This window comes from Malaclemys terrapin, chromosome 10 (genome assembly GCF_027887155.1).
Source record: "Malaclemys terrapin pileata isolate rMalTer1 chromosome 10, rMalTer1.hap1, whole genome shotgun sequence".
NCBI classification, from domain to species: domain Eukaryota; kingdom Metazoa; phylum Chordata; order Testudines; family Emydidae; genus Malaclemys; species Malaclemys terrapin.
In genome coordinates this window covers 45093778-45119172 of record NC_071514.1, presented here as the reverse complement: position 1 = coordinate 45119172, position 25395 = coordinate 45093778, and the positions used below count along the sequence as shown (strand labels likewise).

Sequence of the window (25395 nt, the reverse complement as noted above, 5' to 3'; positions counted from 1 at the left end):
GTTCAGCTCAGTCGCCGCTGTTGTGTCCTGGGTGCTGCCGGCAGCAGATGGTGTAGTAGGGCTGCAAACCATTGTCACACTTCCGCTACCACTCTGCTCTCCTGCAGATGCCATACCATGGCAAGCAAGGAGTCCACTCAGATCACCACGGCAGTTATGAGCACTATAAACACCTTGCGCATTATCCTGCAGTATATGTAGCAGCAGAATCTGCAAAAGCAGGCGAGTGATGAGAACATTTTTTTTTTAGATGGAGATATCCTATCTCCTAGAACTAGAAGGGACCTTGAAAGGTCATTGAGTCCAGCCCCCTGCCTTCACTAGCAGGACCAAGTACTGATTTTTGCCCCAGATCCCTAAGTGGCCCCCTCAAGAATTGAACTCACAACCCTGAGTTTAGTAGGCCAATACTCAAACCACTGAGCTATCCCTCCCCCCATAATAGACACAAACTTCTCTCAAAGCACGGACCCTGGCAATTTGGACATCATGGTGGTAATGGGGCAGGTTCATGCCATGGAATGCTGATTCTGGGCCCGGGAAAAAAGGACAGACTGGTGGGATTGCATAGTGTTGCAGGTCTGGGATGATTCCCAGTGGCTGCAAAACTTTCGCATGCGTAAGGGCATTTTCATGGAACTTTGTGACATGCTTTCCCCTGCCCTGAAGCGCAAGGATTCCAAGATGAGAGCAGCCCTTACAGTTCACAAGCGAGTGGTGATAGTCCTCTGGAAGCTTGCAGTGCCAGCTACCGGTCAGTCGGGAATCAATTTGGAGTGGGCAAATCTACTGTTGGGGGCTGCTGTGATCCAAGTAGCCAACACAATCACTGAGCTGCTGCTATCAAGGGTAGTGACTCTGGGAAATGTGCAGGTCATCGTGGATGACTTTGTGGCAATGGGATTCCCTAACTGTGGTGGGGCGATAGATGGAATGCATATCCCTATCTTGGGACTGGACCACCAAGGCAGCCAGTACATAAACTGAAAGGGGTTCTTTTCAATGGTGCTGCAAGCACTGGTGGATCACAAGGGATGTTTCACCAAAATCAACGTGGGATGGCTGGGAAAGGTACATGACGCTCGCATCTTCAGGAACTCTGGTCTGTCTGAACGGCTGCAGCAAGGGACTTACTTTCCAGACCAGAAAATAACTGTTGGGGATGTTGAAATGCCTATAGTTATCCTTGGTGATCCAGCGTACCCCTTAATGCCATGGCTCATGAAGCCATACACAGGCATCTTGGACAGTAGTCAGGAGCTGTTCAACTATAAGCTGAACAAGTCAGAATGGTGGTAGAATGTGCATTTGGACGTTTAAAAGCACGCTGGTGCAGTTTACTGACTCAGACCTCAGCGAAACCAATATTCCCATCGTTATTACTGCTTGCTGTGTGCTCTACAATATCTGTAAGAGTAAGGGGGAGATGTTTATGGCAGGGTGGGAGGTTGAGACAAATCGCCTGGCTGCTGATTACATGCAGCCCGACACCAGAGTGGTTAGAAGAGCACAGCAGGGTGCACTGCACATCAGAGAATCTTTGAAAACCAGTTTCATGACTGACCAGGCTATGGTGTGAAAGTTCTGTTTGTTTCTCCTTGATGAAAACCCGCCCCCTTGGTTGACTCTACTTCCCTTTAAGCCAACCGACCTCCCCACCCTCCTTCGATAGCCCGGGAGGGGTGGTGGAGGAAGGAAGGACAAGGCCACACTGCACTTCAAAACTTATTGAATGCCAGCTTTCTGTTGCTTGGACAGTCCTCGGGGGTGGAGTGGTTGGGTGCCTGGAGCCCCTCCGCGTTCTTGGGCATCTGGGTGAGGAAGATATGGAACTTGGGGAGGAGGGCAGTTGGTTACACAGGGGCTGCAGTGGTGGTCTGAGCTCCTGCTGTCTTTCCTGAACCTCAACCATACGCCAGAGCATATCAGTTTGATCCTCCAGTAGCCTCAGCATTGCATCCTGCCTACTCTGATCACGCTGCCACCATCGCTCCTCTTGCTCTAGCCATCTATCCTCTCGCACGTCCCTCCTGTCCTCGCATTCATTTTGTGCTTTCCTGGACTCTGACATTGTCTGCCTCCACGCATTCTGCTGGGTTCTTTCAGTGCGGGAGGACTGCATGAGCTCAGAGAACATTTCATCGCGAGTGCATTTTTTTCACCTTCTTATCTGCGCTAGCCTCTGGGACGGAGATGATAGGGGGAGTGTTGAAATATTTGCATCTGTGGGAGGAAAAAAAGGGAGAGTTGGATTGATCATTTAAAATGAGTTGGCCATTTAAAAGGAAGGGCTGCAGTTTTCAGGTTAACGTGCAGCACAAACCCAACTAAACCCCCCCTCACACCCAATTCTCTGGGGTGATCACTTCACCCCTCCCCCCACCGCGTGGCTAACAGCGGGGATGATTTCTTTTCAGCCATAGGCACACAGCCCAGCAGAACGGCCACCTCTGAATGTCCCCTTAATAAAATTCTCCTATTTCAATCAGGTGACCATGAATGATATCACTCTCCTGAGAATAACAGAGAGAGATAAAGAATGGATGTTGCTCGACTGCATTCCAGTAGCTTTACTGGCCGCAAATACATCCCAAGTCTTCAGGGCAACTTAATCATTAAACACGATTGCTTTTAAACCATGTATTATATTTACAAAGGTACACCCACCAGAGGGGCCTTCTCTGCCTTCAAGGTCTGGGAGCCCGGGTTGGGAGGGTATTGTCTCCAGGGTGATAAACAGTTCCTGGCTGTTGGGGCGAACGGTTTCTCCGCTTGTCTGCTGTGCGCTATCTTCAACCTCCTCCTCCCCAAAATCCTCATCCCTGTTGCAGGAGTATCATCATCCCCTCCTGTAGTATCATCAACCCCTTGCAGGAGTCCATGTACAGGGGTGGGGTAGTTGTAGAGGCACCCCCTAGAATTGCATGCAGCTCATGATAGAAGCCACATGTCTGGAGGTCTGACCTGGAGCGGCCATTTGCCTCTTTGGTTTTTTGGTAGGCTTGCCTGAGCGCCTTAAGTTTCATGAGGCACTGCTGCAGGTCCCTGTTATAGCCTCTGTCCTTCATGTCCTTGGAGATTTTTTCAAATATCTCCCCATACATTGATCAGATCCAGTACGTCCCATTCAGTCCATGATGGAGCTCTTTTGAGATTCTGGGACTCCATGGTCACCTCTGCTGATGAGCTCTGCATGGTCACCTGTGCTGATCAGTTTGACACGCTGGCCAAACAGGAATGAAACTCAAAAGTTTGCAGGGCTTTTCCTGTCTACCTGGCCAGTGCATCTGAGTTGAGAGTGCTGTCTAAAGTGATCACAATGGAGCACTCCTGGAGGCCAATACCATTGAATTGCATCCACACTACTCCCAAATTCGACCCGGCAATGTTGATTTCAGTGCTAATCCCCTTGTTGGGGAGGAGTACAAAAATCGATTTTAAGAGTCCTTTAAGTCGACAAAAATGGCCTTGTTGTGTGGACGGGTGCAGGGTTAAATTGATTTAATGCTGCTAAATTTGACCTAAACTCATAGTATAGACCAGGGTAAGTGCCTTGCCCAAGGTCGCCCAGGAAACTTGTGGCGGAGCCAGGTCTAGAACCCAGGTTTCCAGCTAGCACTTAAATCACGGGAACATCTTTCTTCTTTGTAATCCACTCCCCTTCAAAACCAAAACAGAAAACCCACCCACAGCACCTGCTGCTCCATTAATAATATTTTGTACATTCTTGTATACAGCATCTTTCATCTGAGAATTTCAGAATATTTTGCAGTTGTCAGGTAAGTATCGTGTCTCCATTTTACAGATGGGGAAACTGAGGTAGAGGGAGGTGACTTGACCTGCTCAGGATCATACAGCAAGTCAGTGACAGTGCAGGACAAAGACCTCAGGTGATCTGACTCCTAATCCTCTGCTCTAAGCACTAAACAATGCTGCCTCTCTGTGGCATCCCAGTGCTGAAGGCAAGTGGATGTCTGGCCCTTGGATGTCTGGGCAGGGCCAGCCCACAACATTTTGGCACCTGAGGCAGGGAGCTCAAATGATGCCCCCATGCCCCCTCGCTTGGGCCAAAACTTTGAAAGGTCTCAATTCTGCCTTCTTCCTGTTCTACTCCTCTCATGGTACTGCTGATACCTACCCCAATAAAGAACTAACAACTTAAAATGCCTTGTTCCAAAATTTTAAGTAACACTTAACTTTCACAACGCCTGAACAGCAAATATAACTTTTCTTGTCTGCATAGTAAACAAATAAAAATAAATAAATAAATTAATGGAGGTATCCTATCTCCTAGAACTGGAAGGAACCTTGAAAGGTCATTGAGTCCAGCCCCCTGCCTTCACTAGCAGGACTAAGTACTGATTTTGCCCCTGATCCTTAAGTGGCCCCCTCAAGGATTGAATTCACAACCCTGGGTTTAGCAGGCCAATGCTCAAACAACTGAGCTATCCCCCCGAACACTGGAATTTTAATCTGTTTGAATAATCAAAGTGGTGCTTTCCATGCCTTCTTGGTTGCAAAGATTTTAACTGCTTCCTGCTGAAAGTCCACAGTCTGGGCCAGCTTATGCTCTATTGAGATGGTTGCAAGGCCGACCAGCCTCTCCAGTGTCATTGTGGAGTGTAGATGTGTTTTTATTAACTTCAGCCTGGAGAAGCTGCGTTCTTCACTGACAACTATTACAGGAAGTGTTAGAAGTATGCGCAGAGCAACAAAAGCATTTGGAAATAGGGTGGGCATCTTATTTGTGCACATATATTCCAGAACAGTCTTTGGAGTTGATCCTGCTGAAATGAATGAGACCTGCATGGGACAAAAAAAGCTCAAGGGTTTAACTCTCGGATCCGTGTCTGCACTCCTCTGTTCTTTCCTCTCATGTTGGCACCATTATTGTAGCCCTGACCTCTCATGTCAGCTATCGCAATTCCCATATCTTCCAGCTTTTTAAGAAGCACATTTGTCATACCAGCTCCTGTAGTATAATCAATGTCAATAAATTATAAAAAATGCTCTCTGACAGTCACCATTGCAGGGACATTTTCACTAGGTTCTGTTGTTGTTACAAAACGCACCATTAAAGTCATTTGTTCTGTATGGCTGATGTCAGGTGTGCAGTCCAGAATACCAGAGTAATATCTTGCTGACTTCAGATCTGCCACAATCTTCTGTTTGACTTTTGTTGCCAGTAACTGTATGATCTCATTTTGAATTGTTTTTCCAAGGTAGTGGTGTGTGTACATTTCTTGGGTGGTGACTCTTCTTAGATGCTCCTGGAGTACAGCATCAAACTCAGCCATCAGTTCCACAATTTTAAGGAAGGTTTCAGTCTTTATTGGGGTAGGTATCAGCAGTACCATGTGTTAGTCTGTATCCGCAAAAAGAACAGGAGTACTTGTGGCACCTTAGAGACTAACAAATTTATTTGAGCATAAGCTTTCGTGGGCTACAGCCCACTTCTTCGGATGCATAGTTTCCATTGTTTGGCACATACAGCTGATCTGAAGTACCACGCAGTGCGAGGTTTTGGGTAGCAAGCATTCTCACAATGGCAATGAGCCTTTTCAGAACATTTTGACAGTAAAGAGACTCAGATGCAATCTTCTCTTGATGCTGATCATCTATGGTGGCCTTTAACCTTAGCCTCATCTCAAGCTCTTTCCACCTATGGAATACTCTCTGGTGATTTCCTGCCTTCTCATGGCATGCCAGATTTCTAGCCACATTTTTCCAGTCCTTTGTTCCTGTAGAACCCAATGTGGCTGGAACATTAGACTGGAAGAGTTTGCAACAAAAACAGTATGCAGCATTCTTGGTTTTTGAATACATAAGCCATGGCCTCTCCACTTTGTCACCATTGGGGATTTCACACCAGTAATGTGTTGGATGGAAACTTCTATTTTCATTGCCTTTGGGGAACATGAAGTTTTTCACTTGCTGTGGCCCATGCAGTACAAGGAAGTCCCTCAGTCTACTGCTCAAGTGGGTTCACAGTCCTGGATCATCTAGACTTAAGGAACTAAACTCAGCATCAGCTGTTTCTTGCGCCTCCACCACACTCTTCTCTGATCTACACTTTTCTTCAGGAATATGCATGGTTACATACATTTGAGATGGAGATATGGATGCTGCAGTAGCTGCCAGGTCACCTGAACTCTGACTAACTGGAAGATCAGGCATCTCCTCACCACTCACATCCTCACTGGGGCCGGAAGGCTCACCTTGAACATTTGTGTCTATGTATCTCAGGAGAGCTCCTTCCTGCTTAGATAGAAAAGCTTCCTTTGCTTGCTTGCTTTTTCTGAATGCTGCCCAGAGGGGCGTTTTCTTCTTTCACTCACGACTGCTGTTCTGTGCCAGCTATAGTGGCTCTCAACACTCAATTGAAGGGGACAAATAAGCAGGCTGCTAGCAGGGCCTGAATGAGGGAAGATATCAGCGGCTTAAGGGCCTAACTGGCTCCTACTACTTCAGTTGACTGCCTGTTTTCCTCAAGTGGGTTCAGGGAAGCAGCAGGAAACAGGAAGCTCCCTGAGAAGCTGATGTTAATCAGTCCAGGCTCCTGGGGGTGCTAGAGAGGTACATAAGAGGCTCCTCCTCCTCTCTCTCCCTGCAGCTCCTGATTAGGGTGACCAGATGTCCCGATTTTATAGGGACAGTCCCGATTTTTGGGTCTTTTTCTTATATAGCCTCCTATTACCCCTCACCTCCGTCCCGATTTTTCACACTTGTTCTCTGGTCACACTACTCCTGATGCTTTCTGTTATTCCCTCGCACCTTTTCTCCTGCCTGCGTGTTATGTCTCTTGTGCCCTCCTTCCTCCAGCACAGCACTCCACCATCTCTCTGCATCTAGAGCAGAAAGAATATATATGCACCAGCAGCAGACACGATTTTCTACACTCTGGGTCCTAGTGGTCCCCCACCCCCACCCCCACAGTCTGGCACCTGAGGCGGCCGCCTCAGTCCGCCTCATGGTAAGGCCAGCCCTGAGGCTGGGGGGGAGGGGAATATTTATCATGTGATTTATTTAAATATGATTAATGAACTTCCTCAAATAAATTATTCAACAATTACAATTTGACCAATTCTGATTTTAGCCAATGTGTTAAAGTCTTCTTTTCCTATGCAAGGGAAATGACAGATTCACATCAAGAGACAACTAACAAGATTTTGGACAAGAAAAGAGATTGATTTGGGGGCCTGCTCTAGACACAGGGTTTGTGCTGATGTAATTATAGGTATGTTACGCCAGAGCTGAAGGTGTCATTTCCAGTGTGAGCATACAGACCCACATGGCTCTGATCAGGCTAGGATGCTAACAATAGCAGTATAGCCCCGGTGGTCTGAGCAGTGCAAAGGGCTAGTGCAGGTAACATGCTGACAATGTAGGGGCCATATCCAGGGCTTCTTTGCTCCCCCAGCCATCACCAGCTGCAATATTGGCCCATTAGAGCCACTGGCAGCCAGCTAAGTTAGAACAGGAGACCAGCCCAGTGCACAATGGCCCAGGATCAGAGGATTGCAAAGGCCACCTTCACTCCTGAGCTGTGCTGCAAACTCCTTGCTCTAGATCCTTATCTGACCTTGTGTTTACGCCCCCCTGGCTGACACCCTGAGAGCGAAGGGCTATGAGGTGCTGATGGACGCCCTGATTGTCAGAGCCCTGGGCGCCTGGGACCCCTGCAACGAGCGTGTGCTGCGGACCTGCGGGATTGGTCGACGCTACGCACATCTCATGCGGCGCCTCATGGTCTCAGATGCCATCCGATGGTCCAGGGACATCTACATCGAGCACATCACCGGCCACCGACCGTACCAGGAGGCGTGAGCCAGAGTGACATCGTTCTCCCACTACGAGAAAGGGACCAAGTGACCTTCTCCGTTGGATCATATGAACTGGAACCATAAACTCCCTGAACATTAAATCTCACCAAATGAGGGTCAATCCATCCTCATCATCATATCCACTCATTATAATCCACACCCGAACATAGCCACTTTATGAACTTAATACCCTCATATCTTAATGTCTATACTTTGACCCATCCACCTTTTACCCCCAGTCAGGGATATTGCAGATTATGTATTCCTCATGCCACCTTATTTTAAACCAAACTTTGCCCCCTCTATAATCTGTGTTATTCCCTGATCACCAGAAACTTCTATGCTCAAACTCTGTTCACTATTTTTTTTTAACATCATCTTAATAAAATTTTCAGTCTTCATAATAAAGACACAGAATGTACCTGAGACTCCCAGGAGCTAAGGAGCTGTGCAGAAGCCACCAGAATAAGTGAGAATGTTGAAAATGCATGTAGATTCAAAAAGCAATTCACTGACCCAAATTCTTAAACTACAGCCACTGTCCTCCGACTGAACTGGAGGGAGAGAGCCAGAATGAACATAGCATTGCAGCTAATCTCCCCAGGGTCTGTGCAGAATTTTAACACAGAAAGCTCATTTTGATGATTTGATAGAACTATTGTTGAGAGCTGATTCTTTTCATTAAACCACATGGCCCTTTTCCCTGGGATCTTTTGTGTGTTATCTACAGTCAGGTGAAGTGTGTGACTTTTCAATTCTTTATTAAGAGAAAACAGTCTATTAGTTAAGCTCCAAAATTTCAGAGGCTTCACTGAACTTCAGAGCTCTTATGACTGCGTTGGGCATGTCCTCTAGGTTCTAAATACCATTTTTGTTTTCAGTCCATCACTGTATTGATGAGAAATTGTTTTTTGTAGGACCCATAGTATTTTCTACAATTATTTATTATTTGTATTGCAGGGTTCTCACAACAGAATGCAGCCACCAACTCTTGCTGGTGGCCGCTCTGACAATTTTTCTTAAAATACTTAATTAACTTTAGGAAAAACAAATAAATACGCAGATCAACATGTCCAAATCATTGTAATCTATTTGTGTAGGGTTTTTTGTTTTTTTTTGCAGACTCAATAATAAAAACAGTATACAGTTGTCTCTATTCTTTATTGGACCTAAACAGAATAGAAACACAAATAAGGTGCCTTCAACATTCTTGTCTTTTTTCTTATTGTGTTTTTTTTTTTTTTTTTTTTAAGACTTGCTAGTTACTGAATGTGCTGTGAAAAGTGATACAGAGGCAGCAGAGGCCACGGTGATGGGGCACTGGAGGAGGCAGCAGGGAGGCAGAAGTGATGGGGCAGTGAGCTTGGGCCAGAGCACGTCACCAAATAGCCAGGGAATGGAGCCCCAAGCCTCACATCCAGGGCCTAGGGACAGAGCCTGAAGCCCTGTGGCTGGAGCCTTCCACCCAAGGGCTGATGCCTGACTCCACTGCCCCCAGGAAGGTGGGGAACTCACTGGCTGCCTGCTCCTCCAGCTTGTGTCTCTCCAGAGGGAGGCAGGGCCCAGCCACTGCTGGTGGTCCCTGGGAAGGGGCTGCTGCTTTGCCCTCCCTCCCCCAATCACTGCCCAGGAGGCCGTGGCTGCATTTGAGAAATGCTGCCTTAGGAGCCCCAGTCCTGGACCAGGACCCCCTTGTGCTAGGTGCTGACACAGTGTATGCTCCAAAGAGCTTGTGCAATCTAATTATGATGCACCACTGGTGTGTCTAGATCTTTGCTAATGCAACTTTAATAAACTGGCTCATGTATCTTTGTGCACCACTATCCTCTACTGGATGGTATCAGAACTGTTCAACTATGTGTCAGAGATCCCTGTATTACTCACACCTAGTGAAGAGTCTCCTCTACTCAAGTGGCCGGGGGCTGTGCTTTTTGGAGAACGAGGATCTGAGTTTGATTACTGCTGCTGCCTTGAAGTTCTGCATATTCGGGTTTAGGAGTCAAACTGGAACAGATAAGTGTGTATTCTATATATTATATCAGTTCTTATACCATGCTCATCACCGTAGTATCGGATGGATAGAAGGTCTAGAAGGATAAAGTCTTGACATCACACAGGCTTTGTGCTTCCAGTGCTGAAATGAGAGGAAAATAGATTATTCTGTCCAAGCTTCCTACTGTGGTTCACTGAACAAAACTGTGGTACAGAATAGCATTACAGTTCGGATTACACAGAGCTACTTAGAGAAGCCAAATTAATCAGCCTTTGATCACTATGTTTGCAGATCTCATTTCAAGGCAGGTGAAATGACAATAAATCCAGAGCAAAGAAACTGATCTGTAGTCAGAGCAGTTTAATAAAGAAGGAAGAAAAAAGTCATTGCAGAAACACTCTCCCTAGGAAACTCCTCTCTCCTGCCTTGCTCCAGCTTTGGCTTGTATTTCACTCACGGCTTTAGTTAAACTGTCAGGAAACCATCTTTCCTCAACTAAGGCATCACCCTGTACCTATTATGGTCTGACACTGTATGGGGTTGCCCCACTGGAAACAGCCAATGAGCCGCACACATGGTCAGAGGAGAGATGGGTCAGTGGAAAGGTGTGCGAGGGTATAACATGCTGCTGGGGTGCCCAGAGCTGCGTGCCAATGTGTTACCTCTCTGCCTCAACAGGAGTGAGTTTTGCTGGCAACTAGATTGTGTGTCAGCTTCCTGCCACGCCAGTCTGACTGCCTCCCCTTCCCCCACAGCCAACTCCTCAAGGCTCTTCTGGCCCAGACCTCACTTAGTAGGTACAATCAGTGAACTCCAGCATCTGAGTGCCCTAGGGATGTTTCTCTGCAGTGCACAGCCGCATATCATGGTGCATTCACAGAAGATATTAAGTTCACTGCTCTGTTAGAGAGTCAGTACATCACAGCTTATTAATTGAACTGGGATAAATACACCGTTCTCTTCAAACACCACCCTGAACTGGTTATGGTAAAAGTAAAAAGTTTATTAACAAAAGAGCATGGGTTAAGAGACACCAAGTAAAAGATAAAGGTAGAGCTGGCTACAACAAATAAAAGTGAAAATACGTACCTAAAATCTGAAACTTAATCTAGCAAGATACCGTCTTTTGGTTTCTCTCACCCCCAGTCTACTTTCCAGCCTGGCCAGGAGCCATCACAGACATCAAAGCACTCGGTTTCTTTGTTTCCTTAAGGTGAAAGATTGAGCTGTAGTCTCTCTCTGCTCCTTGTCTCCCCAAAGGGATGTCTTTGTGTTACATATCAGGAAGGCCTCCTGGGAATTCAGTCTCCTCTGTCTTTCTGGGGTGCAGAGCCATGTTAATTCTCTATCTCTTGTGTTCCACCTCATGATAAGGCCCACTGGTTTAGCAGCTTTGATAGCTGATAGCTTTGTTTACAGCTAATATGTAAATTGAGGTAAACCTCCCTTCCTTTGTCTGGGGCAGACCCGTCTATCACCTTTACCTAGGTTAGGCTGTCTTTGACTTAAACAATGTTCTAGTAACATTATACAGAGGGAATTCATAACTTCACATATAAGGTTAACACATGCATTTTACAATGATATTAATAACCAGCATGTTATTAGCTTTCATGTGATACCTCACACGGCATATTGTATACCAGTATTATTTCAGTAGTGTGTAGGGTGTGAATACAGGAGGGCCTCGGCTCACAGAGGGTAAGGATGTATTGAATGTACTGTGAAGTAGGAGCTCTCGCTATACTGCTGTCACAGAGTGCAAGCATTGAACAGTTAGGACCTTCTCCTGCCTCTCAATCTACCTGGGCAACAATCATTAACATCCCAGTGTTCTGCTGTGGAGTGAGGGCAGTGTGTCTGAGACCAGAGGCGGCTCAAGCACAGAAGAGCAAATTGGAAGCCAAGTGCAGTTGACACAGGATGAAGGAGTGAGGCGCGGCATTTGCTGTGACGATGGAATCACAGAGCAGATGCTGGTCTAGCACTCTTGGGGAGGCTGCAGTAACCACACGTGCTGCTTCTCCTCCTCCTTCCATCTCTTCTCACTTCCAGGCTTCCTCAGCCCAGTTTCTTGATAAAGAAACCCACTATACAATATCCACAGAGCTACTAACTTTCAGCCACAGGGTTGGAGTTTGATTGTCTTCTTGAAGGCCTCCCCCATATCTCCCTCTCCACACCCTGGCCTTTCAGCTGTGTGGGAGAGCTCTTTGTGCCCCTGGCTGGAATTTGTACCTGTGATTCCAGAAAACTCATTATTGCAAACCTGAAGTGTTGCCTTCTCAGACATACCCTTTTGATCCTTAGTGTGTTAGCCAAATTCTAGCTTGGGTAATTCCATTTTGTTTCCTACCCTGCAATTTCAATTGGGTAGGTTCTTGTTTACATCCTCACCAGAACTGTTGTGTAATGTTGCTGTGCACTGCTGAAGAGCTGTCCCATTGCATCCCAGAAGTGGCCACACTCTTGTCCTGCATAAATTTGAATGATGATGGAAGCATACAGGGTCTGATTCTCCATTGCCTGCAGTTCATATAGCTATTTACACCAGTGCAAAACACTACCAAATCCAAATTGTAGCTTTTCACAGCTATTTTGCACTGGTGTAAATAGCTACATGAGCTGCAGGGAGAATCAGGGCTTGTCTATCCTGGTGATACGTGTAGCAGTCACTCTCATTCTATGGCAGGTTTTCCAGATCTTGAATCATCTTGTAGTTCTTTTCTGCACCCCTTTCAGCTTTTCAACATCCTTTTTGAAGTGTGGACACCAAAATGGGGCACAGTGCCATGTCCAGAGATAATACCAGCTCCCTGCTCCTGCTTGATATTCCCCTGCTTATGCATTGAGGATCCCATTCTTCCTCTTAGCTACAGCATTGCACTGAGAGTTCATGTTTAGATGGTTACTTACCGTGACCCCTAACTCTTTTTCAGTCACTGCTTACAGTCCCCCAATTTATAAGAGTGACCTATATTCTTTGTTCCTCAATGTATGACCTTGCATTTGGCTGTGTTAAACTGCATGTTGGCTCACCTTACCAAAAGATCCAGGTTGGCCTGTATTAATAGCATGTCCTCATCATTATTTACCACTCCACCAATTTTTGTGTCCTCTGCAAATTTTACCTGCAGTGATTTTATATTTTCTGCCCAATCATTGATAAAGGTATTGAATAGCATAGGGCTGAGAACAGATTCCCTACAGGATCCCACTAGAAGCATCCCCACTGGGTGACAATTCCCCACTTACAATTACTTTTTTGCAGTCTGTTGGTTAACCAGTTGCACTGATTTTGTATAGTGCTAAATATTTGCATCAGAATGTTATGTGGGACTAAGTCAAATCCTTAGAACTTGTCTACATGTGAAAGTTAATCTGGAATAATGATCTCAACAAAGAATGATGACAAGTTTATCTGACAAGCCCTATTTTCCATAAACTTTGTTGACTGGCATTAATTATGCTGACATTCTTTAATTCTGAAGATGCAAGGTGACTGTGGTGCCAGAGTTCAGGATGGAAGGTGTTTATAGATCCAATCTGCCATACTGTGCCTGTGTCTAATTCAAATTCTGCAAACCCTCTGGGAGGAACGGTGTTTGTCAGTCCTGGTTTTGGATGGGAGCTGAAAGTGCAGGCAGGAACCTGGGGCACTGAAACAGAATGAGAAAGGAAGTTAACGGATTGGTGTGGAGCTTGAGGAAAGTTTTGTTTGGGAGGAAGGTTAATATTGCTTTTGATTTAATCCAAACTGGCTGGCGCCTTGGGACGCCATTGTATGCTCACCTTGAACCCCAGCCTCAAGACAAGCTGCCATGCACACGTGCACTCCTGAGTGCTGCATGCAGGTTACTACTGATTAACCTGAGCCCTCCAAATCCTGCCAGCACCAAGAAACAAAAGCTAAAGGAAACCCACAGGCAGCTGCTCTAATATCTTCAGGATGGCATCAGCTGGGAGTGTGGACTGCCCTTGAAAAGTCAAGTGGTGGATTTAATTGAAGCCAGTTTGTTAAGGATATGATACAAACTCCGAGGAGCAGCAACTCCTCATGCAGCAATGCTGTAACAGAATAGTTCGTTTTCATTAGACTTTGAGGATACAACTAAATTCTGATGCCTCAGACGTTCTCTTCCATTGAGAAGGTGCCATGCATAGGCGCCAACTCTGTGGGTGCTCCGCGGCTGGAGCACCCATGTGGAAAAATTAGTGGGTGCACCCACCAGCAGCCAAGCTACTCTCCCCCCCCGCCTTCCCTCCTTCTCCCCTCCCCCCCGAGCGCGCCATGTCCCCGCTCCTCTGCCTACCTCCCAGCACTTCCCGCCCAGCCACTGCCAAACAGCTGTTTGGCCACTCCGGGGGTTGGGGGGAGGAGCGGGAACGTGGCGCGCTCTGGGGAGGAGGTGGGGAAGTGGCGGGGCCAGTGCCAGGGTGGGGATTTGGGGAAGGGGTTGGAATGGGGGAAGGGGCAGGGGCGGGGACAGAGGGGGGGTCAAGCACCCACTGGCGGGAGTAGAAGTCGGCACCTATGATGCTGTGATCTGGTGAAAGGGCTCACTTATGGCTCAAATCTGTTCTTTAATCACATGAAATTTCCCCTCAGCGCCAGGTGCATTCTGGGGCCAGGCAAACTTGTGTCACTGAATTTTGCAACACTTCAAAAGGGCAAAGTGCTGGGTAATATTACACTGCAAGGCTGAAAGTTGAGCTGGAACTTAAATTTGATTGGCTTGGAATTCTGCTTACAAGGCACTAATGAAACAATAATGGCAGGCAATCTGCTGCACAGAGAGCTTTCACCTGGGCCAGCAGAGCCTTTGGGGAGGGAGAGTTCTTCTGTCCCTAGTGCACACAGACTTCCTCTCAGCTAGAAGCACCTGCTTTGCTTACCTCCCTGCTAGGGAAACTGCGAGGCTTAGGGTGAAGTCCTGGCTCCATTGACAGAGTTCACATTGACTTCAGTGGAGCCAGGTTTTCATCCTTCATTCCTTACCAATTGTAAAGTGCTTTGAGAGTCTGGGGCAAAGGGGTCTGGAGATAACTTAAATGTCACAGTCACCCTTAAAGGGGAAATGGACATAGGGTGACCAGATGTCCCAATTTTATAGGGACAGTCCCGATTTTTGGGTCTTTTTCTAATATAGGCTCCTATTACCCTCCACCCCCTGTCCCGATTTTTCACATTTGCTGTCTGATTACCCTAAATGGACATGGGATTAAATGATGGAGAACATGGGGGAAGGATGTTCTTGTGAACCCAAACAATGGTTGAAGAGCTTTGCAAAACCTCCAAGGCAAGGAGGCGGTTCCACTGTCTCTCCCTCAGTCCTGCAGGGTAATGCACAGTGACTAATGATTAAAAGTTGTATGCACCCAGCACAGTGTGCTGTGCAGTGTCTCTGTTCACTCTATTCAGATCATCCACTATGCTTGAGCTAGGTGGAGATGGCTTTAGGTCACCTTATGCACTCCCCCAATACTTCGGCTGGCTGGGGGTTGGTCCAGGTCCCAGCATAGAATACAGCAGCCTCTGGGATACTCTAACTTATGCCAAGCCACTCCCAGCCCCTGTGTGGCAGCCAAGGTTTGCTTGGGTGTAGGAATGCTCAGTCATGCCCCCTTTCTGCTAGGAATGCCCCCTGTACCGAGATACAGGAGATAGGAATGATTTAGAGTATTCTCTGACAGTTCTGCTCCATTGGAGGGTTCCCCGATGCCTCAGGAGCACAGTTCGTCAGGCTTGATGGCTGCTTTGCACAGGAGGAGGGCCGAGGCTCTGACTCACCATGTCTCACTAGCCCAGTACGTGCAATGAGATGTAGACTAGATACAAAGGAGGGATGTCCAGCGATTAGCTCAGGACTGGGATTCAGCGCTCTTGGGTGCTGTCACTGCCTTGCTGTGTAATCTAGGGCAAACCACTTCACCTCTCCGTGCCTTGGTTTACCCAGCTGTAAAAAATATTGGGACAATAATAGTGACCATACTGAGTTGTTGAGATGCAAAATAACTTGAAATTAGTCAAGTGCTGTCATACCCTAGGTTGAAAGGTGCTACAGAAGTGCTGAGTGTTAGCTACAAAAGTGTTAATAAAAGGCCTGCTGCAGAAAATAACTTACCATTCACCAGAGGAAATTTGTCCAAGAAAATCCAAAGTTGTATGTGTGGCATACATGGCTTCTGCCTTTCTGCAGCTGGGTTTTATCAGGTACGGTTCCATCCTGAGAACATGTTGAGCTTCTCCAGAAAACTGCAGGAACGTGCAATGGCCAGGAAACCCCACTAAACCTTGGCCTCTGTTTTGGATTCCCTCCAGGTGAGAAGAAAGGCCCAGCTGCCACTTCAGGAGCTGTTTGTTGAAAGCCTGTCAGGGATGTCTAGATAATACTTAGTTCTGCCATGAGTGCAGGGGACTGGACTAGATGACCTCTCAAGGTCCCTCCCAGTCTTATGATTGTACAATTAAAAGGAATCCAGGGTGGTGGCAGCACGAGGAACATGCAGCAGGAATAGAATTTGGGGGAAAGTCGGAGTACTCACCCAAGATCCACCCGCAAACCAAGCTCCACCCACTTGAGATACCAAAATGAAATGTCGCTGAAAGCAGATCTTTACAAAATCATCCCTCAGCACTGGATCAGGGGTGAAATAGTTAATAACATTTGTATTCTAAAAGTTTTGCCGTTAGATTTCAGAGTAAACTAATCCATTGAGGTGAATGAGGCAGAGCTATTGTTTCAGGCTCTCTGCAGGCTCAGGCAGACATCATTGACATAGTTACACTCAGTTCATATGTTTGGTGTTTTCTTTGTAACCACCAGCACTACAGAGTAATTGTTTTAAATGGAAGTTGAGATTCTGAAGCACAAGATAATAGCCTCCAGACAAAAAGAAGCAGTTTGCCAATCTGCCCTGACCTTGTCCCTTAAAACACCGGATGAGCAAGACTCCTCATGCCCCATGAGGCAAGATCTTATGGGACACTATTTGGCTAGCGGCTGTAGTGTATGTGAGCTTATTGGCTGGCACAAAGGTGCCATGGCACCTCCATTTCAGGGAACAAATGAGAATGGGGCAACGTGGCCCTAAAATGAACTGGGAGGTGCAGGCAGTGGCCTTCAATTGATACCTGCTGAAAGATTTGCCCCTTGCTTTTACCAATCAGACTGATTATTCCTCTCTCCTTTTTTTCTACAGGTAAGAAAAATTCCATCCTGCTGCATAAAGTCCAGCACGACCTCAACTCTGGTGTCTTCAACTACCAGGAGAATGAGATCATCCAGCAGATTGTGCAGCATGACAGAGAGATGGCGCACTGCGCTCACAATGTTCAGGCCGCGGCCGCCGCAGCTGCAGCTGCAGCTTCCACACCAACCCCCGTCATCTGGACTCCACTGATCCAAGCGCCCTTGCAAGCTGCAGCAGCCACCACTTCAGTAGCAATAGCTCTGACCCACCACCCACGCCTCCCGACGGCTATATTCCGTCCTCCAGTGTCTGTCTTGGGTTCCTTGGGGCAGCCGTCCAGCCAGACACCAAGACAACTGAAAAGGCTTCAGTCTATTATACCATCAGCAGGTCCTTCTGCCGTAGGCTCTCCATCCAGCACGCCATCCCAGCTGCACACTCCAGGAGCTGAAACCCCTTCATCATCTTCCTTCCAAATCCAGCAGCTGGCAGGATTCACGGCCTCTGCTGGCTTAGGCCTGTTCCATCAGGCCTCGGTTGGATCTCCTTCCCCTGGCTCAAGCCAGCAGTGCTTGGGTGGCACATCATCATCAGGATTAAACCAGTTTCAACAGGCACCTTCAGGGTCTCCTTTAGGGACAGCTCAGCAGCAGCCACTTTCCAGCAACACTCCACCTAGTGGGTTTGGCCACTTTCAGCAGGCCACCACTAGCTCTCCATCTACTTCCTTCACCCAGCTCTCGTCAAACTCACCTAGCAATCTTCTCAACCAATTCCAGCCCACCACCCCCAAGCCACCGCAGGTGGGACAGTTACAGCCACTCATGGGAAGTGGAACTTTGGGAGGAATGAACCACTTTCAACCTCCTCCTTCTTCCAGTTCTCCATCCTCTAGCTTAAGTCAGTTGGCACAAGCCTCTGGAGGCTCCCTTTCAGCGCTGTGCCAAATCCAACCAAGTGCATTAGGTTCTGCAACTGGGATGATAGGCCACCAGGAAAGGTCATCTTTTGCCTCCATGTCTCCACTGCAGCAGCCTGGTGTAGCTTCCCCTTGTTACACCCCTTCTGGCCTTAGTCCTCCTAGTCAGAGCCCAGTGGCCGCAAGAACTTTCCAGTGTGGCCCTGCCAGGGCCTCTGGCTCTCATGGATCTTTGCTCATGCCTCAGACCTCCAGCCTGCCTCCACTGGTCCTTCAACCCAAGAGCTCTCCACATTTGCCACCAAGACGCCTGAGCCAGGACATCAAGTTGATTTCTGCTTCCCAGCCATCTTTGCCCCAAGAATTGGCTCAGACTCTGAGCCAAAGCTCTCCTCTTTCCTCTAGAGAGTCTGTTCTGAGCTTCTTTCCTTTCTCTGGGGGAGGGTCTGGACTTCTCGGGAAGCCGTGTAGCTCTATTCCTGGGCGCATGACTTTGCCGCGTCAGATGTCCTCAGGTTCTCTGCCACACCCACTAGTGTTTGGAGCCAGTGCTGTCATTGCTCCCTCCCTGACTGCTAGTGGGAGGAAAGAATCTGTTGTGCTCCCTGGGGAGCTAGAACCTGTCAGATCCAATCTTCCCTCCAATTTGTGAGGATCTCTTCTCAAAGCAGTTTCTGTCACTCATGCAATTCAGTTCCTGATCAGACTTTCACAAGTCATTGCTTTCCTTTTTCTTTCTTTATTTGCCTTTCTTTCTTTAGGTTTGACTGTGATTAGCGATAAACAAAAAGAAGATAACCAGGTATTCTTAGAACTATAGATTTTTGGCCACTTGATTTTATAGAATATTTTAATACATGGAACAAAAGAAAATGAGGAAATTTAATCCACTGAGGTAACACACAGATACAATGTGTTCCTGAGCTGGAACTTGTGAATGATCAGCCATAGAGCCACCAAAAGGTTTTCCTGTTGAGACGCAGATCCCAGGTTGACATGGGCAGGAGAAGGAACATTGGGCCAGGTCCATAGCTGGTGTATTTTGGAACAGCTCCATTTGAAGAGCTGTATTCATTTGCACCAGCTGGAGATCTGGCCTTTAGTGTCTAGATTTGGAGGTCCTGAGCAGTTTGCTGTGCACATCGGAAGGTTCTGATTCCCCCATGGTTTTCTCGTGTCCTCAGTGGATTGCAGAGGAAGTGGCAGAGGGTCAGTATTGCTAATGCAGTTCCCTGTAGGGATTAGAATCACAAGGGCAGCGGGTTTGCTTTTCCCTTTCTTGGACTCCTTCTGGACAAGGTGAAGCACCTGGTGACCTGGCTATAGAAGGACCCTCTCTTTCCTCAGCATTGCAGGCTCCAGCTTCTGATTTCTTCCCACCCCACAGATGTGTTAGTGGGAGCAAAAGCCAATCACAGGTCCATCATGGTAGGGCGGGGTTATGTCCCCTCTGTATTGCTAAAGAGTTTGGGGGCAGGGGAGGTGCGAGTCTCATCTCATTGGTCACTGTTGTGCTTTGCCAGCCGACCAGCAACATGGTTGCTGCCTCGCAACTAGAACCATGCTTGGGGGCCTGTTGCTGATTTTGCATTCTAGCTGAAGGAAGTCAAAGCAAGTGGTGGGAAGAGGATGGTTCATTCGCCTCACCTCCCTCAGTGTTAGCATCTCAGCTTCTGGGGGCTCTGCTTTGAACCACAAGGGAACAGGGTAAAATTATGTTGAAAGGTAGAGTCCAGCTAGTTTCCATCCTGCCATTCCTGTGTTCAGGGAAGCCCCATGGTGTGGCACAGAATGTCACCCTGGTGCTCTGCTGGAGCCTGAGGGAGCCACCTGATTTGCATCTAAATTAATATCATGTAAAATATGTGTATTAAATACTGCCAGCTGTGGCCTGTGCTTCTCCTCTGCCAGAGGAACAGAAATCATTCGCTTGACTTCACCAGCAATAATAACCTGCAGTTGATTGGCTGTGACTCCACTCTGCAATGACAGCACCATCAGACATTGTCGGATCCTGTGGGCTCCTTAGGCTACATCTTGGGTTCCTGATGTAAGGCAATCCAGGCGGGGACAGAACAATAACTAGAATCCTGGAGAGGTTTCAGCCATTGGATGTGCACAGCGCTGAGATGCTGCAGCCTTTACCTCTAGAGCAAATATTTCCTCTTGCTTTGCTTGTCTTTTTCTTAGACCAACAGGTGTCTCTGGTCACCTCACTGTAAAGAGCCGAGCGCTCGCCTTTTTTCTATCACAGGGTCCCATGTGCCCCTTCTTCCCCTGCCCTCTAATATCATAGATTCCTTCCAGTGCTCCCACGAAAGCAGGCCCTCCTGCCACAATGCCAGAACAACAGTAACAATCAGAGTAATAGCAATCCTCCTGTCTTTCCCCAACCCCCAAAAAGCTGGCTGGCTGCTGGTTTTATACCGAATCATTTGCAAAACTCTGACACGGGCCTGTATCTCCAAAAATTGCTGCAAGTGTAACTGGGCACTCTTGGTTCAAGGTGCTTTGGTGGCTCACAATTAAGATGTAATCAGCTTTGGTCTTCCTTAAAGGGTCAAGGTTATGCTAGAAAAAAATTTCTACTAACTAAATACAGCTATATATGTGTGTGTGTATATATAAGTGTCTATGTATGTAGATACAATATACACAGCTATACACATATATAATATACACATATATATTCTAGTTTTAAAATACATGTCAGTTTTGACCTTCCTGTAGCGGCAATTGGCAGGTGACGCCTATAGAGTATATACCTTGCTTTCCAAAACGTATATAGGATCATCCAACCAGCTTCAGCTAAAGGCCCAGTTGAAACAGAAACCACTGACAGAGGGGGAAACTGACCAACAACACCGCCCCTCTCCCCCTCCCCCCCAATGCTCAAGGATACGAGATGATTCCTAGAAGGAAGCTTTGGGAGACCTTTTAAAAAAAAATTCCCCTGTTGCCACATGCTGGACAGACCACACTGAGAGTCTTGAGAGAGTGGGACCTGAGAAGATGGCTGGGGTCAGAGAAGGAAAGGAGTGGGTGGGAAAGATCTCCTAGAGACCACCAACACCAAGCCTTTGTGGATGAACATGCTGCAACTGCTGTGTTGGCACTTATATTTCGAATGAGACCCATGGATACTCAGACACACAGAGCTGCACAGACACACCTGCTGGGCTGTCACTGGTGGGCTTGTGTTCCTCCCCACATTTTGTGGACAGGCTTCATTTGGGTGGGTTCCTTTGTTTTGATTTTCTAGGGGACATTATTTGATTTATGATTCTTAGCGGTGCAGTAGCTAATACTGATTTACTCTGACTGGACTTCAGTCAACACTAGGCTTGTCACAGTAGTTTTATTGTGAGGGAGGGAAGAGTTGTAGGGGAAGGGTTTGGAATATAAAACAGACACAATAAAAAAAACTTAGTATATAAAAAAGACCTTCTGACTTGGTATCTGTTTACTTTAACCCACAGGAGAAGGTAAGCAACAGATTGTATGATCTCTCATTTCAGGACATCTATTTCCTACTAGTCCTGTTTGGGGGTACTGGGGGACTTTGCATTTCTCTTCCTTTCTGTACCCCTATCTGTCTGTATTTTCCTAACCACCTGTGTGATTTTGAAGAGGCTTCCTTTTTTCTAGGAAAATAAAAATAAATTGCTGGAGAACACCAACAAGTGCAGAAAAGGAAGGGCCCTGTGCTTTTAAACCTACAAGAGGAAACATGATAGATGCTTATAGGGATTCGTATTTGTGTTACCGGAGAGCCAGGATGCCCCAGCTGAGTTTGGAGCCCATACAAGCACATAGTGAGCAGCAATCCTTGCTGCCAAGAGTTTATGCTCTGCGAAGAAACCAGAGGAAAGTTGGGAGAAAGGAAATATTGAATCTCCATTTTCACGACTGGGCAATGCTGAAATGTACATATGGCACATGTTTCGAGGATGATGTTGTCCTCCAGAATCTAACTTTCATTTCTTTAAAAAAAGGAAGTTCTCCCTTGAGTTTTTGTGCATGTGGATCCCACTTCAGGTGCTCATGCATCTTATACAGGTGAGATTGGGTTTTTGAGCCAGCAGTGTCTATTGGGGCCACACCTGCAGGTCCTCATACTTCCCAACCAAGGGTACACAGAAGCCCCACCCACCACTTAGTTTCCTCCTGTGGCAGTGAGGTGGAGCTCAGCTGTGTTCACCTGCTACCTCACAGCACCTTTTGCCCAATCCTTCTGTATAGCTTAGTTCAGTGAGATATTTCTGCCTTATTGGCAGCCCCTTCTTTGTATTCATTCTCTAAAATCTGTCATTTCTTCAATCTGTCACTAGTCAATGCCTTCCCTCCTAAAGGCTGAGCCTCAAACTTCTAGCTTTAAGCCATGCCCATTGTGCAAAGGACTCATCTCTCTAACCCATGGGCACAGTCAATGTCTTTTCTGTTTGGGCAAGTGCCACGTCCAGGACCATTGCTCATTGTTCTGGTCCTTCTTCACTCCACTTGCTACTCCAGAGATACTTGGCTAAAGCTCCACCATCTAGAGCAGACAATGAGGGGAAAGAAAGGTTTTGGAAAGACATTCCTCTGACATCAAAAAGGGACTCTTCTCCCAGCAATCCCTCTTCTTTAGTGCCCCTATAAGCGGGAACTCTACCCTGCAGGCTCCTGGTTCCAGTCTGAAACCCACACAGTTTCAACTCTCCTTGGGCCTGCAAACTGGCTAGGAGTAGAGCTGGTCAGAAAACTTTAGATCGGCGTTCCATCAGAAAATGCAGATCCATCAAAGTCAAAATGATTAATGAATTTGTGTCAATGTTGCCAACATTTTGTTTGGGGGGCGGGATTTCCAACAATGTAGAACATCCCATTTTGACATTTTTTGGAACAAAAAGTTTCCAGTTTTCTTTTAAGAATGACTTTTCATTTCAAATTGTTTAACATTTTGAATTACATTCTTAGTTATAACATACAATTTTAAAAAGTCAAAAATCGAAACTAACCATTTTGAACAATCCAAAATGAAAGGGAAGGGTTTTTATTCTTGCTGCTTCTTTATTCCCAGAAAAAAAAGCGTGAATACTGTGACAGGATCCCTGGGGTGCAGCCTGGGACTGTGGGACCACTGTGCCGCCTTAACTCTCCAGCCTGGGCTGTCTCTCACAATGCTTTGCTAGTGACAAGAAGCAAACCCCTCCAGGTGCTGTTATCACTCAGCACAACAGCATGTGGAGCCCCACACCCAGCTAGATTACATGAATGCTCCCAGAGCCACTTGAATCACACAGAAAAAGGCACCAGCCAAATCCCCCCAGCTCCCAGCCTTGTACCTCAGGAATATACGATCTTGCACTGCTCAAGATGAGCAGTGCAAATTTATTAATTGGTTCACCACTTCATCAATGGAAAGTGGGTATACACCAGCCTTTATAAACCTGAGCAAGCACCCTTACCAAGCACTTCAGGCAAACTCACTGGTACAGATAAACAGTTAAACAAATGTATTGACTACAAAAGATAGATTTTACGTGATTATAAGTGAGAGGCAAAAAGTCAGAGTTAGTTACCAAAAGAAAAGAAAATATAAGTACGCAATCTAAACTCTCAACCCTATTAGACTGGGCAACATCTAGATTAAGTAGTTTTCTCACCCCACTGGATATTGCGGTCCTTAATATGCAGGTTTGTCCCTTAAACCTGGGCCAGTCTCCTTTGTTGGAGTCTTCAGTCTTCTGAGTGTCTTTGTTGCTTGCAGCATATGTGGGGGCAGGAGAAAGGCCAAGCATGGGGTCCCTGTGTTCTGTTTTATACCCTCAGTCCCATGTGCTTGGAGAATAGAAGTCCAGGCATGTCTGGTGGGCATTGCTGAGTCCCCAGGCAAGGTTGAGCAATTCCCCTGGTGTGGCAGGTGAGTCATTGAATTGTAGTTCCCTTGCTGGACAGTGGCTACTAATGGTTGTTTGACACCCGCCCGGGCGTTGGTACTCCTCTGTACTTTCCTTGGCATTGTCTCTGGAGAGCTAGTATCTGGGTGCGTCCTGAACCCACAGCATATTTTAGTGAGAACCATACAACACAATTCTCATAACTTCATATGCATTAATGATATACATATTTTGATAGAATAGTGACTTTCAGCAGATCATAACCTTTCCCCTGATACCTCACATGGTCTACTTTATATGCAAGATCACAATTATATATGAATGAGGAATATGGGGGTTACAGGGTGCTCCCCCAAGGTATAGAATGTCACAAATACATCTTAACATGGGCCCGAGGCAACTGAACAGATTGACATACTGGCTCCAGTTCAGAATGGTGACTCTAGCCTCTATCATCCCCTCATTAGACTCTTAGGATTGGTTTGCGGCTCTCAGCTTCCAAGATGTTTATTTTCACATAGCAATTCTTCTGACTGACCGACAATATCTCCGGTCACCTTGGGACATAATTGCTCCCTGTACAAGGTACTATTGCTCAGCCTCTCTACTGCCCCAAGAGTATTCAGAAAAGCTAGGCAGTAGTAGGGGCCCACGTGGGAGAAGGAATACAGCTCTACCTTAGCGTGGACAAATGGCTTCTAAGAGGTTATTCCCCATCAGGAAGTTTCCAATGCCCTCTTCACAGTCCTCAATCTGCACCACTCTTTAGGATTAAGAATTAATTACAAGTCATCCCTCACTCCAGCATAGTCCATAGAATGTATAGAGGCCCTTCTTCATTCCAAGGCATACCGCTCTTTGGACAGATTTCAGGCCATTCCATCCCTGGTCTCCACCCTCAGGGAAACTCTGCAACAGCAGCAAGACCCTGAGCCCCAGTGAAGGGCAGCCAAGTTTGTAGAGGACACAGAGCCCGCATGGTCATATCTTGAATATTTGCACAATCTGCTGAGGGCATCTCATGTTGGAAATTAGGAATATAAAGTGGAGCTTGGCTTGTGGGTGGAGCTTGGGAGAGCATCACCATACTTGTTTCCAGTTCAAGCCTTGCCCATTTTACAGTTAAGAAACTGATGCACAGAGGGGTGAAGAGACTTCCCCACTGGCGCACACAGCAGATCAGCGTAGAACTGGGAATTCACTCCCAGCCCAATGTGGATCCTGGATCTGCAGATTACCTTTCACAAGGGTGAGGGACAGTGCCACAAGGACAGTGTTGCCAACGTTCACAATTTAATCATGCATCTCATGATATCTGGGGGGTTTTAAAGTTCCAGTTCCTGGAGTCATGAGACTCTTGGCTGTTTGAATCCAGGTGTCTGGCTCAGATCTGTCTCCAACCCTGAATTCTGAAGTTGCTTTTTCCCAGGAGGGCTAAGAGTTCAGGGCCAAACATTTTTGTTGCTGTTCCCTCCAACCTGTCTCTTGTCTTCAGGGGAGGGATATTATAACATGGAACCAGCCTCAGAGCCAGGGCTGGTTGAATAATTCATAGCAAACCATTATGCCATGACTGTCACCTCC

At 46.9% G+C, this 25395-nt stretch overlaps 1 protein-coding gene across 1 annotated transcript in view; it reads left to right on the top strand.

Moving 5' to 3' along the window:
- The window catches only part of HCN4 (hyperpolarization activated cyclic nucleotide gated potassium channel 4), a 195715-nt gene extending 174163 nt beyond the window's left edge, over positions 1-21552 (top strand). The window contains exons 8-9 of the mRNA XM_054041076.1: positions 17020-17586; positions 17653-21552. Coding sequence (XP_053897051.1) covers positions 17020-17586; positions 17653-18581 — 1496 coding nt within the window. The 3' untranslated portion in view covers positions 18582-21552. The remainder of the gene's footprint in view (positions 1-17019; positions 17587-17652) is intronic.
- The last annotated feature ends 3843 nt before the right edge of the window (positions 21553-25395 follow it).